This window comes from Diachasma alloeum, unplaced genomic scaffold (assembly GCF_001412515.2).
Source record: "Diachasma alloeum isolate Michigan unplaced genomic scaffold, Dall2.0 Dall_scaffold_00369, whole genome shotgun sequence".
NCBI classification, from domain to species: Eukaryota; Metazoa; Arthropoda; class Insecta; order Hymenoptera; family Braconidae; genus Diachasma; species Diachasma alloeum.
This window is the reverse complement of record NW_021680508.1, coordinates 635,983-654,763: the sequence shown is the minus strand read 5'-3', so window position 1 is coordinate 654,763 and position 18,781 is coordinate 635,983. Positions and strand designations below refer to the sequence as shown.

Below are 18,781 nucleotides of genomic sequence, written 5' to 3'. Positions count from 1 at the left end.
GTACGGAAATCTAAGGGAGATAACAAAATTTTCGTAGTAACCGTTTTTGTAGAGCGAATTGAGCACTACAAAAAAGATCTTGACGAAAATTTTGCAATCTCCGTCAGATTTCGAGATATTCATTGAAAACTGACCAATAGTCAAAATCGACTTAAATCGTTTTACCGCTTCGCTAATGGATTTCCAAGGTTTTGACCAGTTTTCACCATTTGGGCGACTTGAAACCCGGAGTTGTTTCATTTCCACCGTTTTTAGGGCCCTAACAAATACCAAGAAATTATTATTGAGGTAAAACAATCATTCACTTTGCTTATGAACTTGCAAATTAACATTTTTTATAATCACGAGAAAAACTTGCTGAGAGGAAAATAAAACTATAATTTATCGAATAAAAATGTTAAAGGTCTTTCAAATATTTATTTGTAAGGTATGATAAACCATACATAGATGAATAGTTTACAGCCTGCGTCCACGACGACCACCCTTCCTGCGAGTTGAGTCTGATGGAATGGGGGTGACATCCTCAATGCGACCAATCTTCATGCTGGAACGAGCCAGAGCACGAAGTGCTGATTGAGCACCTGGTCCTGGGGTTTTCGTCTTGTTTCCACCAGTTGCTCGCAGTTTAATGTGGAGGGCTGTGATACCCAGGGATTTGCATTTCTCAGCGACATCCTAAGCATTGAAATACATGTGTCATTAGCAATTGCTATCAGTTAATTGGGGATAATGAGGAACTTATCATAAAAAATTTGGAGTAAGTTTTACGAGGATTATTTTCCAGATATCTCGTAAAATAAAATTCCGTGAATTACGTAAAGTCTTGTAATTTCAAAATATAAAATACTCATTTGAAAATGTTTACATTATGAGTTTTTTGTAATTTGCCTGTATTTTTTTGCGTTTTCTCTTGGCTTCAAAGGGATTTTATCGTGAAGTCTTTTTTTAATAAGAAAACAGACAGAAAGATGAACTTTTCCAGAATAATCTAATACAATCGAAGAAACCCAGCTAATTACAAGAACAATTCTTGAGATATTTCTAAAACGAACTGGTCTATCAAGAAATATTGGGAACAGGAAATATCGTTGAGGGCGCTGTTTTTTGCCAATATGCCCGTTAAAGAGGTATACACACACGCGCTCACACAAGCCCCCATTTGCTTGTGTATCGTAGATGTGCACCCTTAACGCAGACATTCATAGAGGGCGTCTTGTTATTAAGCGTCCCCAATTAAGTCTTTTTTGTAGACCACAAAATTATTCACAAGAAATCTTATAAACATTTTTTTCAAATCTACTAAATCAAAGGATATTCCCGAAATACTCAAATTCGAGCTGAAGATAAAAATCTCAATGATTTACTGCTTAAACCGTTGGCTCTATGAAAGTGTCTCTTCACAGCCCATAACATTATCTCCAAAATTTCTATTTCAACTTTTTTTTCTGGTCTAGGGAACGAGCTCAAGTGATATTCCCAAAATAACTTGATTCAATCCGAAAATACAGGGATATGACGACAAAATCCATTTGTCAATTTCCTATAACCAATAGATGTTCTTCAAAAATGTCTTAATCCCTCTTTTGTAGTCCACAGAATCTACCGAAAAACCTCGATTGTAAAATTAGAAAGCAACCTCAATCGTAAAATTATTAAGGGATAACAGAAGGGATAACATTTCCTCGAAATTTTTGAAACAAATTTCCTGCTTAAAGTCATTAATATTTTTTGAACCCAAAGCACATTGATCATTTGACATTGTAAAAATATCAATAACTTTCAACAGGAAATTTTTTCAAAAATTTGACAAATTTGACAATTTGACATTTTTCTGTTACCCCTTAAACAACCTCAATAGTAAAATTTTCCTAAATTCTCCCATTTCCGAAATGTTCAAACACTTCAGTTTCTTTTTCTGAACCCTTCTAACCACCCCAACCCAGTCATCATCAACATAGAGAAGGCTGAGGTAAAATGGACACTTGATTTTTTTTGCAATGTTTATAACTTCTAAACAAAAATCAATTATCAATTGTAGAGTGAGCAGGCCAATAGCTGGACGATTTTACCTTTTATTGAATATTCTATGAATAATAAAATGAAAACTGTCCGGATTAATATCATTATCAATAATAACACTTATATATAATCACGTTATGAAGCTTTTTTTCTTCAAAATATCAACATTACAGCGAGAAAAGAAAATTCGGTAGATACAGTGCTGGGTGGCGTGGCGTTGCAATTTGTTAGGCATCAGTGACAAAGTGTTGTGGAGGAAATAAAGAAATCCTCTTCTAAAAGAGTCAGATGTGGGAAATGGTACAATTATTTCAGGAAGAGAATCACAGCCCGAAGATTAAGAATCTATTTGGTATAAACTGGATGAAAAGTCTACATTCCTCGACACCGTCCTTGTATTAACCCTAGCGTCCAATCATTGGGAATTTGGACGATATTTCACATTTCCCTTATTTAATTATTTTTCTTTTCATTTTTTCCACTTCAAATTATTGTTTTTTCGCAATTCATATATTCTTTCAGGCCTAGAACTTATTTTTTATTCATTTGGCTAGGGTGAACAGACCAACTGCTGTACGGCTAAGGGAAATTTGAGTTTCGTGGTAGGATCTAAAATAAAAGAATCACCTAAATAGGGATATGTTGGCTTCAATACCTTCAAAAACGTTTTAATTAGCAGAAAAAATTATTTGAAGTAAAAATAACAAAACAAAGAATAATTGAATTAAGAAATAGTTGAATGCCGCCGAAACCCCTAATTTCTGGACGACTGGGCCATACTTTTTTTATTCATTAAGGTTCGATCAATAGAAAAAAAAATTGATCACATGATTACACACGAGTAATATTATGGAAAGGTGAAATAATCTGTACAATTTTCATTTTGTTTATGGAATATTTAATGCAAGTTGAAATCTTGCATTAAATATTCCTGAAATTGACCTGTTTACCCTACTTCATCGATTTTAAATCCTTTAACGAAGTTCAACATTTCTTTAACCGTCCAGCTATTGGCTTTTTACCCTATTCAGTCTAGGCCCATAACAATAAAAGTTTAATGAGTGATTAACATTTCTAAAAAGCCAAAAATGTCCATTCTGCTCCACTCGCCCGAATATTTACCTGAGCAGCTAACATAGCAGCGTAGGGTGAGGCCTCATCACGATCAGCTTTCACTTTCATTCCACCGGTGACACGAGCGATTGTTTCCCTGGAAAATAAATAAGACTCATAAACCGAATAAATCCAAAAATCCCCTGCAATAAATTATCTGAACTACATTGTGATTGCAGCAGCTACCAACAAATTCCCATCATTTTCGTACCCATTTTTTGTAAATTAGTCTCCAGCTGTATGAAAAAATGATGGACAACTTAATTTTTTTGTAATACACGAGAAAAAATAGGTGAGAAAATAATTAGAATCTTTTTTTTTCGTTTTGGAAAGATTCTATGCAGAAATGATTTATCAGAGTAACGAATGAGATCCTAACCTTCCTGACAAGTCAGTCACATGGACGAAGGTATCGTTGAAGCTGGCAAAAATGTGAGCAACTCCAAAGACGATTTCTCCCTCACGAACTTGTGGTCCCAGGGAGACCTGGACCTCTTCCTTCTGTACCTTACCCCTTTTAGGTGCCATTGTTGCTGGAAAATAACGTGTGAATCATAGGTTAATCACTGCACCTTCGAGAAGCCCTCAGAAATTTGATTTAAAAAATCCGAAATCACGTTGAAATTAATGAAAACAAATCCACAGCACTTTGGACTAGTTAAACCTCTCGATTATTTATCGTTTACAATAATTTGAGACTTCATGGATGACAGTCGACTTTGGAGAGTTCCTAACCCCTCGTCACGTCGACAATCATCATCCACAAACATCCAGCCCCACAAAACCATAATTTATCACTCAAATCAATGAATAAATCCCCAACAGTTCCCCGAATCACTCAAAACCACTATTTTTTAAATAAACCAGCATTTAATCCCGTAATTATCGCAAAAAAGTACCTACTGGAAACTCTTGTATACAGTCCGACCGAAGCAGGAAATCTAAAAGGAGGCAACTTCCGTCCTACCCAATGGAATTTAAATTTTTCCCGCCAAAAATTGAAAAAAACGCGGGTGAAGTTAAACAAGTGGGAAATTGCTCTTTATTGCATATAGTGTAGTTATTTTTGCTAATAAATTATAGCAATATGCTTCCGAATGGTTATTTTGCACATCGCTTCCTTCTATCATGTGTAATTCATTGTTTATTTCATTTTATTAAATTGAATAAGATTTCTTTTCAATTAATTTTATCAGATTTTTAATTTGGTTAAATGTTATCATCATCATTATTCTTATTATCCCTTTCTTCTATACTAGGCGCTACACCCCCTGCTATGTGACCCACATATAATCCCCATATGACCCCCGTGATCCTTATTTTACCTTTGTGACTCTCATTTGGACCCTTATCTAGAACCTCATGACCCTTATTCTGACTTTCATAATCCTTATTGTGACCCTCGTGACCCTTATTTTGACCCTCGTGATTCTTGTGAGTCTTAATTTTAAAATCTTAATTTCGAGTACCAAATTTTTATCCCCAGAAGTTGATTTGAATTTTTATAATATAAAGAGACAACTGATTGTTTGTTTTACGGTTCTATCTCTCCCAACACTTCGATAAAATGTTAACAGAAAAATTTTATTCATACATCCTTCAATGAATTTGAAACATTACACTTGAAGAAACCATCAGAAAGTCCACTATCAGAGAAATTCATAAACAATCATCGTAAAAATTAAATCAACCAATATAGCTATCGTAATCATCTTTTAACTTCGACTTAATGGCATTAAAAGAAGCATTTTAAGTTATGATTGAATTCATTGGGAGGATGATATTCAAAGATATCCCCGAAATTCTGATTTTCAAAAAACACCCAATTTTTACAAATTTTCAAATAAATCAAACAGCGATTATTGTTACCGCCTTCATCTTCGAACTCGGTCAAAAGGACATCCAAACAATTTTTTTAAGTCACCTTTCAATCAATTCAGAACATTTTTTTTAGTTATCGTGTTATCGACAAGCAATTTTCGAAAAAAATCAAAAGTAAAAAAAAATCTCGAAATTTTCGACGACAATTACCAATGAAGAATTAACAAAACGTCAACAATAATAATTGCCGGAGCTCCTCTACCGGAAAATTCTATCTAAAAATCTTCGAACTTCGCGCCTCTTCCGGGGAAATCCCGAACCACCAACTCCCGACGCCAGCGCTCATTTTCACTCGGCTATTCCCGCTGCGGCAGGCCGAACGGCTCGACCTTACCCGAATGAGTTTTTCACCAGGGAGTCCACAGTAAAACATCAGCCATATTTGTTGTTGTCGTCGATTGGGGTAGAGTGACTAGAACTCGGGGGAAAAAAACTCTGGCTTGTTGTTGGGTCGTGGGGGCCCTTATCCTCGATATTCTCCCGTGTCATGAAAAATCACACCTTCACAGCACAATTCCGCACACCACAGTCTAACGTTATCACAATGTCAGTTAGGAATAATTCCTTAATTAATCATTGAGGTGATGTGTTGTGGGTGAATTGTGAAGCGTCAACTTTTACGGATAAAACTCAAGTTTATGGGAGTCTGAGGGAAATCATCTTTCCTGTGGCTCCGGTAATTCATTAAATTTACGGTTCATGTGTGGTGATAGTGCGGTCAGTTTTGGTAATTGTGTTGTGAGACCTGTGGGAAAACTGAGGAGACAACAAAAAGGTGAGAGTTTACTTTGTTCTCTTTCATTTTTTTTTTTTTTTATTCTTTTTTATGATGAAGTCGAAGTTTGCAGTGCGGCCAGTTTTTTCTTTCGCCTTTGTTGCGGCCTCTTGGGGGAGGGGAAGAGGGAGAAGGGGGGGAGAGGCCCATGACCAGTGGGGTGGTTCCCCCGGAGGCCTCGGGGTCGTCGAACGAATTCACTTACCCCGAGAAATTTTCTGTCAGTTGTTGCTTGTTGCTGGATTCTAGATTCTGACAGTCACCGTCATATGAATGGCGTCCCATATGTTTTTCCGGTGGTTTTACGGCTTCGAAAGGGAGCAGAGGGATTTTTGGGATTAATTTGAGCGGCTGGGAGTTGTGGTTCAGAGCGGGATTGGAGTTTTTTTTTTGAGGGAGGAGGGAGGGCATTGTTTTTGTTCAGGCGTCATGCGTGAGACAAAGAGACTGGGTGACTGTTGGTGGTGTCGCACAATGACGGTTTAGCTGGAAAATTAAGGGTGGGATCAATACCGCTGGGAAGAACAGGAATCAGCTGTTTCGAGTTTTTGGAAATTGGGGGTGAAGGGGAGGAGATTTTTTTCGGTGTGGTTTGGAGGTTTTTTTTTACTTCAGGGGTTTTGGTGGTTGAGGGGAGTGGGGCTGCGCAGAGGGAATAATCAGTTTAGAATAATTTCTGGGTTTAAGTTATCGTGAAGGGCTGACCTTGCCGAGATTTTAGTGAGAAATCAGAGTTGAAATGTAATGAGGATAGGAACAATTCTAATACTTTCAGGAAATATTTCACAAAAATATTGCTGCAGTTACTACGTGCGTGAAAAAAGTTCATAGAAAAATCTAGCAAATTCACTTAACAATTCTATTGGATTCTATTGGATTTTATTCGGTTTTAATTCTATTAGATTCTATTGAAATATTTTCTGTAGAATTTCCTCGGCTCAAGTTTTCTAATTTTTTTTCAGTGTATTTTTCCTTTATTTTTATCAAGAAAATCAAACCAAAAAACTTGGAAAATGTGAGCCAAGGAAATTTTATAGAAAATATCTCAATAGGATAAGTTCAAAGGGACAAATGGGGGTGCGTAGAGGGAATAATTTGTTTAGAATAATTTCTGGACTTGAGTTATTGTGGAGGGTTGACCTTGCAGGGATTTTAGTGAGAAATTAGAGTTGAAATGTAATGAGGATAGGAACAATTCCAATACTTTCAGAAAATATTCCACCAAAATATTGTTACAATTACTATGTGCACGAAAAAATTAATCGAAAACTCTTAGCGAATGCGCTCGACAATTCTACTGGATTTTTATTGAACTTTCAATTAGTTTTTGGTCGATTCTATTGCAATGTTCAATAAAAAATATTCTATAGAAAAAGTTAATAGAGTCCTATTTTTCTATACAACTAACTCTATTGAAATATTTTTTATAGAATTTCCTCGACTCAACTTTTCCAGGTGTTTTTAATTTCATTTTTCTTTTCTTTTTATCAAGAAAACAAAAAAAATTGAAAAATTTGAGCCGAGGAAATTTTAGAGAAAATATGTCAATAGAATAAATTGTATACAAAAATAAATATTTTCTATTGAACATTGTAATAGAATTGGCTAAAAACTAATAGAAAGTTCAATAGAAATCCAATAGAATTGTCGAGCAAGTCCACTCGGTTTTTGTGTGAATTTTTTTCATACGTACAGTTTGACCAGAAGAGTTCCCTAAATTTGCCTAAATTGGTTTTAGGGATTATCGATGGAATAGATTTTCTTTTCTTTTTCTCAATTCATGAGTCTCTTTCGAACTTTTCCATCATAAACTTATAAATTTCACTATTCCTTTGCGAAAAACTACGCTACAAAAGAGAAAGTTTATGCTTTGCTTCACATTTTTCTCTGCAAATTCAAATGAAAATTCCTAAAATATGGCTTCTTTTATTTCAGGAATTATTTAATAATTGTAAACTTACTCGAATTTCTTTTACTGTTTTCAAATTCTGAAACGTGGATTTTTCATAAGTTCGAAGAAGAGAGGAATTTCCCCAGTTAGTTCTAGAGATTTTTGAGTAAATATATATATATTTTTTTCACTTCCTGCGTTTTATGAGGATTGAAGGCCACATAGAGATGAATAGAAAGAATTTTTACCAGATTTCTCCATTTTCTCCTAGAATTCTGATGAACATTCCGAAAAGGCCAATTCAGCCGGAATTTTTAACCCTGGAAATTGTGTTTGTGGTTTATTTTGATTTATCTAACCAAAACTTTAGGAAATATTCATAAACAAAGTTTCTGATAAACGCGAAACAATTGCTGATGTTCAACTCCCTAATTATCAGTTGCGGTTTGAGTAAAGTTCCTTGTAACGAACATCCAGAGATATTTTACTAGATTTAATTAGCAAGATGCAGACAAAATATAAATTTTGAGCATTTAGTGTCGATTTATGCAAATTTAATTGGCTTCTCGTTGATTTCTGAATCGATGCAATCGACAGTCCCTCAACCTTGCGGTAACGCCGGCTTGGTAAGGCTTCACCTTCAATAGCCGTCCAGTGAAAGTAAAATGTTTATCTCGAAATAAGGATTTAAATTGAATAGTATGGGGATGCCGAGTGAAAGGCCTCACTGATAGCCGGAGGAGGGTATGTGTATCAATTATGATTTCAAGGTTTTGCATGTTGAATTATGAAATCCATTGGATTTTGAATATTACGCAGAGTCAAAAGGGGTAAACAGCAAGTGTTTGTAATGTGAAATCACAATGTGTTTACATAATGAATTATCGAATTGGGGTTATTATTCTTTCATTCATGCAGTTTTTTTACGACCTCGATCGATAATCTGAACTCTGACACTGAGAATTACATAAATATTGGGCATAAGTGGGGGAGAACGAGTGGAAGGAAAGATTACTGATAAACAAAGAGATCTGCTTATAAAGTTGTGTTGCGAAATTTTATTTCCGTTAATATCTTGGAAACGAGTCGTACAAAACGAGTGGACAATGGCATTTTTTCATAAATGAGAAAAGAAATTGTTGCTAATAAATTGGCAATTTGCTTCTCAATGGGTTCCCCTTTTTTAAATTCTTATTTAACTATTCTCTTCTATTTTGTTATGTCGTAGTACTATCATCAATTGGAATGTTATCAAAATTTCGCGTATTATTTCGTGCTATCAAATAATTCTTCATCCAGACCTTTTTAAGACTCGAATTTGGTTTCAGTCCCGGTTTAATCAAGGTTCAATCAAGGTTTAATCGGTGTATAGCCGGGATTTAATCAGGGGTTATTCAGCATTTAGCCAGAGCTTAACCCAGGTTCTGTCAGAAATTACTCTAGACCATGCCTTAATATCAATAAGTATTCAACATGATAGACTAGTACCAGAGTTTAATAGAGATAGAGATTTTTTGATACAAGAAGCTCATGACGGTATTGTGTAATTTGATAAGCAATGATGCTGTTCTCATGATTTTTCAACTTGATTAGGAAGGCATTGAAGTACAGTTTTCAAGCCCTAATTTAATTGCTATCACTGATGATTCTTGGAATTGTCCTATCATAATATGTAAAATAAGTTAGGTATAAAAAGAATGAAGTCTAAAGTTGAGACTTGAAGATTTCAATTTGAGACTTTCGAAGTATCAAGTTGAGACTGTCAAAGTGTCATGTTGAAACTTTTAGACTTAAGTCGATACTTTTGAATGCCTCACGTTAAGACTTTCGGAACTCAACGCAGAATTTTTCTTCAAAGAAAGTTCTGGAAGTCTCAATTTGAGACTTTCATAGATTTAAGTTGATGCTTTTCAATGCCTCAAGTGCAGACTTTCGGAAATCAACTTGAAATTTTTCTTCACGGGAAGTTCTGAAAGTCTCAATTTGATTTTTAAAAAACTCAAGTTGTCACAGTTTCAAGTTAAGTTTCAAGACTTTCATAGACTTAAGTTGGTACTTTTGAATGCCTCAAGTGAAAACTTTCGGAAATCAACCTAGTATTTTTCTTTAAGGAAAGTTCTCGAAGTCTCAATCTAAGACTTTCAAGTCTTGATACTGTATTTCGAAAAGTTTCAACTTCAGACTTTTAAAAAACTCAAGTTGATACTTTTGAATGCATCAATCAAGACTTGGAACTCAACTTGAAATTTTTCTTTAACAGGGCTTTTGAAAGTCTCAATTTCAAACATTTGAAAATCTCCATTTGAGACTTTCAAAAGTCTCAATTTGAGGTCGTAAGTCTCACAATAAAGCTTGTTTTTTCCTGGGTGTTGTGAACCTAAATAAATAATGGATTTCTGTTTTTCCATTTCAGAGTTGAGAAAGGTCAGGAAAGTGGCGTCGTCAGGGGGGTTGAGACGTCGGGGGATCGACTCTGAGGTCGATCGATTCCCATTGTGCGAGGGATAATTCACCTCGCAAAAAAATATTATTATTCAATTTAAAGTGGTAGTTATTGCGGGTGGTTGAAAACACCTTCAATTAAAACTGGCGGGCAACCTGGCTCGTTCCCCCGTGGTGGTGGGTGGAAACGGCAGTGGCAGCGGTGGAGGCAGTGGGGGTGGTACTGGGAGTAATAACGGTGGTACAGGGGCTAACAATGGTGGTGTACGTAATCCACCCGTTGTCGATGGTGCACAAGCGAGGGCAATACTTGAAGTATGGGAGGAAGCAGATGGATACTCATTCGAGGATTCAGATAGATTTGAGGAGGACTCGCTGTGCAGCTGGAGCAGCGAGGCCGAATCACTCATCAACAACTGGCGGGGATGGAGACGACCGCCTGCTGGCTTTGGACTGTCGAAGAAACCGTCCGAAGGTATGTGATGCCTATTGCTTCCAAATGGAAGCATTGCAATCGTTCGATTTTCACATTTTCTAATTTTGCTTGGAAATGATGCAGAATGGTCTGAAACGTAAAAATACGAATTTTGGGGACTATGTCTGTGCGTGACACTGTCCAGTCGGTGGTCATTTTTTCATAAATTTGATAATTAAACGGGAAAAATTATTCCAAAAAGTTTGAATTTTTTTCAGTTAATTGGTATAACTTGAGACTAACTCCATGCCAAACTTCAGCTTGATCCGTCCATTAGTTTTTGAGCAATATCCATTCGTTTTTTAACCTTTTCTCGCAAATATCTCGGAAAATATCCAACCGATTTCAATAATTTTTTCTCAAAATATTCGACATGATGTCCTCTATCTAAATCAATCAAAACATATACCCGTTCATACAAAGTTTTTGAGATATTTGGATTTTTCGGTTTTTAAAAATTGAGATATCGACTTGAAATTCGGCATGAAGCTGTCTCTTATCATCGTAAGGACCTGTATGGAAGATGGGCTCAATGGGTCAATTAGTTTCGGAGATATTCAACTTTGTATGTAAACCTAATGTCTTGAATATCTCAATAACGAGTCAACCGATCTCAATGATTTTTTTTTCAAAATATTCGGCTTGATGTCCTCTATCTAAATTAATCAAAACATATATACCCGCTCATACAAAGTTTTTGAGATATTTGTATTTTTCTGTTTTTGACTTGAAATCCTTGTTCGCGCTCTAACTTGAGTAAAAATCGAGATATGACCAGAAAAATTCCATCAATAAACCGCCTAATATCTGCGATAATAAACACGTAGAAGAAAAAAATTATAAACATATTCTAGGTAGACATTTACTATAAAACGCATCCATTCGGAAGCCCGCAATCAATATATTGATGGCGACAAAAGAATAGACGCCCTACTCAGTAGAATATGTACAGCCGCATGGCTGCAGTCGCCTACTTGTTTTATACAGTTTTTTGTTTCCGAATGGAAGCCTTGTCTTTGGCTAATTTTTCGATTTTCCAATTTTGATTGCAAATGGTCTAAAATTATATGAAACGTGAAGAAATTAGGTTTTTAGGGTCATGTCTGTGGGGTTGTATCTGACAACTTGGGGTTTTGGTGATTAATTTTTAGAAAATTCAACATCAATACGATGGAATTTGTAGCTAAAAATCTGAGATTTTGGCTCATTGTATCATTCTACCAATGACATTGGTAGAAATAAAAACAATGCTTCCATTCGGAAGCAAAAAGAAAAGAGACAAATCTTCTTATATAAAAAGAAGATGTCACACGTTCATTCCTAAATGTCTGAAAGAAAAATCGCACACATGATAATGATGATGATAGTGATTTTGGTGATAATGTTGGTGTTGGTGATTTCCAACGGTGTATGTATCGATTCTCAATAGAAGTTTTCGTGGATTTCGACGAATTTTTCAAGGTCGTTTAATAGAAATTTTAATAGACTTCTATGGAAAATCCTTCGCTTTCTAATGCAAATTTTCATAGCTTTTGCTGTATATCCAACACTGAGAAATATCTTTATAATATCACAAAACTAATTTCTTGCGCCAAATATCCCATCTCTTGAAGATAAATTTCTTGGGATAAGAATTTCGAATAATGTGCCAGACAATTTCGGTGAAGTGTTTATGACCTGAACATGAACATTTCATGATAAAGTGAACATTTTTTTGCACAAGAAATCGGTTTTTTCGTGTCAGAAAATGAGAAAATGACTAAAAACATTAAAAGCTTCAATTTAGTGAATCATGAATCAGAGACTTTCATATTGAATGAATAGAGAGTTTATACAGCGGAAAACCTCCAGATATTAGAAAAATATAACCGTCGCTTACGCTCAATCGTGTTGAGTTCGAAGGGAAGCAATAGCTTCTTTTCCTTTTGTCCAACAATGCTTATCTTGGAAGGAATTTTATCTGATTTCGAAAAAATACATCATCTTTTCATTCAGTAACTTCCTCCTTAGCCCGAAGAGCACCGCTTTCTTGTCTGAAACCTACCATAAATTGATCAAATATGTATGCGATGGTTTTTGCTCAAGAAATAATTTTTATGATATTATGTCGATTTTTCTCTTAGTCTATTGATTCTCGATGGAAATTTCCATTCCTCTGCAATAAAAAAAATCATGGATTTTGAATAGAAGTTCTCATCGCTTCCCACGAATTTCTCCTTAGTAATACTATAGAAATTCGTATACGTGAAAGAACATATTGATTCCAACCAACTTAAATAATAACGTGATGAATCATATAAAATCTATGAAATTGTCGGGCACGCGGAGCACGCCTTCGATCTCGTGACGTAAAAAGTAACGGTCACATGCCTCCTCTCGCATAGGCTCGAACCCCTTGTTTTCACGTGCGAATTAAGGTAAAACCGTCTGGAGGCTTTTCTTTATGTTCTGCCCCAAGTTATTCTCAAGCTGAATTGAATTCCTCATCATATAACACCAAAATTTTCCTTCAAACAAGTTTCTGCGCTCATTTCCGGTTGGTGGAAGTTGCCTTAGTGCCGCGATCTTAATTCCCTGAACCTTACACATCATCCTCATGACTAATACATTTGGTACAACTGCGAGTGGACATTAATCTTCCACTAACTGACAGTAAAACTCCTTTGTCACTGCCACGCAGATCCATTGTCCACCCTGGAGTAGCATTAACGATTGTTGTCTCGACGATATGATGAGATACGTCTGCACGTTGCTTGTTCTCCAGCCATAGTCCCTCAAGGCAGAACTCTTTCTTGTATGTTTAACTCTCAACTCCAGTGTAGCTTGATTCATCCGACATTCGTCATCTTTTGAGGTTTTTGACTCACGAGTTTCTGACTACAATTTCACTCGTCATTCTTCATATTCCCCCGGTGTAACCATAAATCATGAGTCTTTGTAGTTCTATGGAAATCTAAATTTTCCTTTTGAATCACAAAATTCCGTAGACATTATTTATCCAGCATGGAAACATTTTTCATTTCATTTATTTCTCCTCGGCCTCGAACCCTTCATTGCGGATCAAGGACTCAAATGCCATTCTCCCGCACTCGATTGCTCCCTGTTACGATTACAAAAGCATGTAGTCGTGGTTTTACAATCTTCAAGGGATAAAAGAAGACAAATACTAAGCAGTAGCTCATCCTTAGATTTGACGCTATCCCATTTCCCCACCCCAGAAAAGCTTGAAGAAAGGAAAAAAAATCATAAAGAACTCAAAATTGCGAAACTTTTACAGCCAAAGGAATGTTAAAAAGGCTTTGGAATAAATTTTTCACTTTGAAAAACAGACTCTGCTGAGACAGGGTTTCTCTTTCGCAACCTGCTCTGTGTGTCAGACCCTTTGCCACACAGATATACGTCTTCTTTGTTCCTTCAACGTTCATGCAATATCAACCAAGTATTTTGTTCCTGTAAGGGCTGTTTATTTATGTACTTTCTACCGTCCTGGTTCCCTCCTGGTTCTTTCTCTCCTCCCTTCTATTTCTTGTTATATCCTCCCTGGAAAGTACGGTACGTTGCTTCTCCCCTCTTCAATATCCGCTGCATTCTTCGATCAAGGCTCTCGCATCCCTCAGAGACATAACAGCGATCTACCCTTGTAGGAAGTTCATCCCATGAATACTTTCGTCTGCCCAAGGTTCTTATATTTTCATTTATTCAATACTTTAGTCATACAGCCGAGGCCAATTACATGACTAATAAGTTGTATGGCAGCAAACATAATTGCGAATAAAATTCTTATTCATTAAGAGGATTAATTAGCAAAGTATGTTTACATAATGAGAACTTATCAAAAGGATATGTGTGGCGATAGCAAGAAATATAAATCTACATTATTCAAATAGAGATAAGTACGTGAGGGAGAGATTGTTCATGGTATCAAGTGGATTATTTTATCGTTATTAGAGGTGACTATAGGGGGCAGCATAAAGATAACACAATATAGTATTTCATCACTGGTACGTAAAGTCAAATTTTACTCACGCTCCGCCAGAGATCGGCACAAATATTATTTTCACAATAGTTGTGCCGCAAATAAATATTTATTGCTCAATCACTAGTAACGTGGAAATATTTTTCATTATATTGTGGGTGAGTACTGAGAAATTCGCATTTTTAAATACCATATTAATGAAATCGAAAATATTTCTCAATACTCATCTAAGTAATGATAAAATCTATCTCATTAATTGAGTATTTTGAGGGAAGACCTATATAATGTAGCGAGTTAAAATGGACAATGAACAAAAAATTAGCAGTTAGGTAGTAATAGGTTCGTCATACACTGAGAGAAAAACGACAAAGTTCTCAAACAAGCCTTACTTGTACCACGAAATAAGTTTTTTGAAAATGATCAAAAAATGATTTTTTTGTGCCAAACATGCGGAGAGTGCGCCGGAATGAAAATTTTTTGTTGCAAAAATAGATTTAGTGGTTCAAAAAAAATTCCATTCTCTGTACACGCAAGAAATGTGATTTCTAGCGCTACTCCTTCGTTATTCGATACTCCCATACGTATTTTGCTCCCGAAAAATCTGTGTTTTATGCGAAACAAAGGATAGTATTTTTTTTTCGGCTGTCTAATAATCACAGACAAGAAATGGGCCTTTAAATGAAACAATAATAATGATATGATAGCAATCTTGTAGCTTAGGGATAAAATATTTGTTGATAAATTTTCCTCTATATGATATATTTTCATCCTGAAAAGGCACCGTCTGGTGTGAATTATCCTCTTGAGCCAAATATTTCATTGTTGTCGAAAGCAGAACAATTATTCATGTTTGAGACTTTCAAACTCGAACCAAACAAATTCTTTTTTGGCCATTTTCAACTAGCGATTTTGTCGGCCCAAACAAGACTTGTTTGACAACGTGTTTGTTTTCCTCTCAGTGTATACGGCAATCATTGTTCACTGAAGAAGAGAGATTGTATAGTGTTTCACATCTTGTAGCGAAAATAATCTGATTTTTCAGTTTTTCATTTTCCATTGATATAATAATGAAAATAAATGCAATACCATTATTGATTGACAAATTATTTGTTTCTTTTTTCATTCTCATTTCTCATTAGTATCATAATGGAAAATACATTTGGTATTATTATCAACGATAACAAAGCATTTGGCATATTCGACGCACACACATTGGAACAGAAGATACGAAGTGTGTAGACCCGAAGAGATAAATCGATTTCTACGTGTTTGCTGCTTGTGCGAGAATATTCAGCTATGAGGTAATTCAAGAACTTGCATTCTGAAGTCGAACATGGTTTGGTTGGGTAGCCAGAGAAATTTCCGCCGTCAAACTTTCTAAGAAAGCTCATTTTCCCACAGTGCTTCTCTCTTTCTCTGGAAGTGCTTGAAAACATTTTCAATGTGAAAAATTCCGTTGCTTGCTGGAAGAAGTTCCATTTGAAGTTATGCGGGGAGAAAATTTACTTCTGGCGGCCACACGCATTTTGTCCACCGGGTGGTGACTGCATGCGGGTTAACGAGCGACCGTATCCCATCAAATGGATTTATATCCTTGCACATTATCACTGATCGCCGATCGTTTACATTCCGATAATGAGCTATAAATTCAATTAAACGCACTGACAGTGTTGTGGGAGGTGCTTTCACACAGTCATATATTAGGCTCCCTGCACACTACTCGATATTATCCATGCACAAATGGTAATTTTGGTTACATTGCAAGAGGAGATAATGGTGGGTCAATCTCCTTTACATAAATAAAAATCGTTGGGGTCGTAAAATGTGGGGGCATTACTCGCCATAAACTCGCTTCGGTTTTTTCTTCGCTTTTGCAATATATCTTGACGTTCATTGGGGACCAATAGCGACTCCTGAAACTATTAATCATCTACCGAGTTTCTTGTGGGTGTCTCCTCGCCATAAATACAGTAAAGGAATAAAGATGGGAGAGTTTAATGGCTCTGTTTTGTTAAAGTATCTCGAAAACCATTATGAAAACTGACAAAGCGAAATTGGTTTGTTTTTGTTAGATTAACCCCTTTCATACGCTGCCGATTCAGACTCTCCTGTTGGACTCATTGCTTGGATATTTCGTTTGCCTTTATTCGAAAATTTTACGGGTAAACTGCTCTCTACTGATATCGGTGGAATTTTATTCACTCCATTGATTACTGTGAAAAGCGTCAAACGAAAAATTTTAGTACCACCCGTTCACGGTGAAATGAATCGGGGTGTATGATCAACATTGCCCTTTCAAGTGGGCTCGATGAACCCATATCAAGTAGCTTTTTTGGTGGGTAGAACGTAACGTAGCTCTTACTTAGAATGGGAATTATGGTAAATTGGAGTAGCATTGTTAAAAATTTTCGTCTGAATTTTCCGTGCCAAATTCTGGAAATTTTTATCGTGTTCATGTTCCACTGAAATTTCAGTAAATCTTGCCATTGAAAAATTTAATATTCCATTGATTTGCTGTTCAAATGATCTGGAAATCAATGAAATACTTGATTTTTCAGTTCAATTATTCTGGGAATTTTTCCCATCCAAATTTCAGCCAATAGAATTGCCCTATTCGACTGTTTTTTATATAGTCAACACGAAATTCAATTGATAATTTTTTGATAATTCAACTGGTAATTTTTCACGTTGCCTTCATGTCTATGAACAACAAAAGATTTACCGGTCGATTGAACCCTTGGTTGGAACTGACAGATGGAGTTTGTCTCATAGTGCAATCCTCTTGGCCGAAATTTGGATGGAAAAATTCCCCTTCGAATACCACTCGAGCTTCAAAGTTAATCAGGTATTTCCCTCAAGGTTCCCTGCATACAAACGAACTCTTCAAGTTTTTCAGGAAAAATCACATGTGCTTCGCACTCGTGACTTTTGACCTGAAAAGCTTGACTCCTTCGTTTGTTTGCAACGAACCTATCGGGAAATACCTGATAATTTTGAAGCTCTTGTGGTATTACTTGTGGAGGTATTGTGACCTGTTCATATTTATTCCATACACTCATGGAATTTTCCATCTCACTCCCACTGAAAAGTTATGAACTACTTAAAACTGATTTACTTAAAACTTGGAATTTCATAACCATTTTTTCCCTAACCCCAATTCAATGTCGTTCTCATGAGATTTACTATAATAATTCCCATAAAATTTCAAAAAATTTCCAACAGTGTATTTGGAAAACCGTCCTCCCGGTTTTTAATTGACCAGCTGACTAATTAAAAATGATTGATCCCCCTCTCTCCACACCCACTATCGAAAGGGGGGACATATAAGGACTACCCCAAACATCGCTCATACACTGTTAAAAAATTTTGTCCGAATTTTCCGTGCCAAATTCTGGAAATTTTTATCTTGTTTATGTTCCACTGAAATTTCAGGAAATCTTGTCATTGAAAAATCAAATATTCCATTGATTTTCGGTTCAAATGATCTGGAAATCAATAAAATACTTGATTTTTCAGTTCAATTATTCTGGGACAATTCTAAAAAGTCAGGAAAATTCTGGGAAAAATTGAACATTCATGCCATTTTGTTTCTGAATATTCATGTTTCACTGAAAATTCAATGAACTGGTGAAATTTCCATCTCACTCTCACTGAAAACTCATAAATTTCCGTGAATTCTACTTAAAACTTGACATTTCATAACCATTTTTTCCCTAAATCCAATTCAATGTCACTCTCATGAGATTTATTATAATATCTTCCATGAAATTCCAAAAATTTGCTAACAGTGTACAGTAGACTCTCCCTAGCTCTCCACTTTCGGGGGACAGAATTCCAAGAACGAAAAGCTAGAGGTTGCCTCTTCCCTACGCGTAAGAGGCGTGTCTTACGAGAGAGACACCGCGACTATTCGAGCGAGAACGCTATATCTATCGCCATGCCCCATAAACCGTCCTAACCTCTTCATAACGTGTCAAAACCTTTCAATTGGAAGTTAGTTAGTTAACAGCAATTGAGTTGATGTTAATATCATTTTCATTGCTCAAGCCCAAAAAGGGCTCTTTTACCGACGGTAGTTAAGCATGAGAAGTAGGTCTTTTTACCGTTGAGCAGTATAAAAGTGAGAAATGCACTACTTAGGAGTGAAAAAGTGAGAAATGCACTCCTTAGGACTGAAAAACGTGTGGCGCCACCCAGCGTTAATGTACC

The 18,781-nt window shown here is 36.0% G+C and overlaps 2 protein-coding genes across 4 annotated transcripts in view; one reads left to right on the top strand and one right to left on the bottom strand.

Moving 5' to 3' along the window:
• Positions 1 to 389: 389 nt before the first annotated feature.
• On the bottom strand, positions 390 to 4,088 carry LOC107041613 (40S ribosomal protein S14a). 2 transcript variants are annotated; one of them, XM_015262233.1, is made up of 4 exons: positions 4,036 to 4,088; positions 3,512 to 3,665; positions 3,142 to 3,229; positions 390 to 675 (listed from the first exon to the last, which is right to left on the bottom strand). In XM_015262233.1, exons 2-4 carry the CDS (start codon positions 3,658 to 3,660, stop codon positions 457 to 459), a joined length of 456 nt encoding a protein of 151 aa, XP_015117719.1. In that variant the 5' UTR covers positions 3,661 to 3,665; positions 4,036 to 4,088; the 3' UTR covers positions 390 to 456. The 2 variants fall into 2 exon arrangements, with proteins under 2 accessions (XP_015117719.1, XP_015117720.1); XM_015262234.1 differs by having other exon boundaries at positions 4,032 to 4,073.
• Positions 4,089 to 10,268: 6,180 nt separating this feature from the next.
• The window catches only part of LOC107041612 (zinc finger SWIM domain-containing protein 8), a 64,673-nt gene continuing 56,160 nt past the window's right edge, over positions 10,269 to 18,781 (top strand). For both annotated transcript variants that reach the window (XM_015262232.1, XM_015262231.1), the window contains exon 1: positions 10,269 to 10,596. The gene's annotated coding sequence lies outside the window, so the exon portion shown is untranslated. The remainder of the gene's footprint in view (positions 10,597 to 18,781) is intronic.

Coding starts and splice junctions, on each gene's coding strand:
- LOC107041613 (XM_015262233.1), bottom strand. CDS start 3,660: ATGGCACCTAAAAGGGGTAAGGTACAGAAGGAAGAGGTCCAGGTCTCC. Junction 3,230..3,511: donor GTGACTGACTTGTCAGGAAG/GTTAGGATCTCA, acceptor TTTATTTTCCAG/GGAAACAATCGCTCGTGTCA. Junction 676..3,141: donor CTGCTATGTTAGCTGCTCAG/GTAAATATTCGG, acceptor TTCAATGCTTAG/GATGTCGCTGAGAAATGCAA.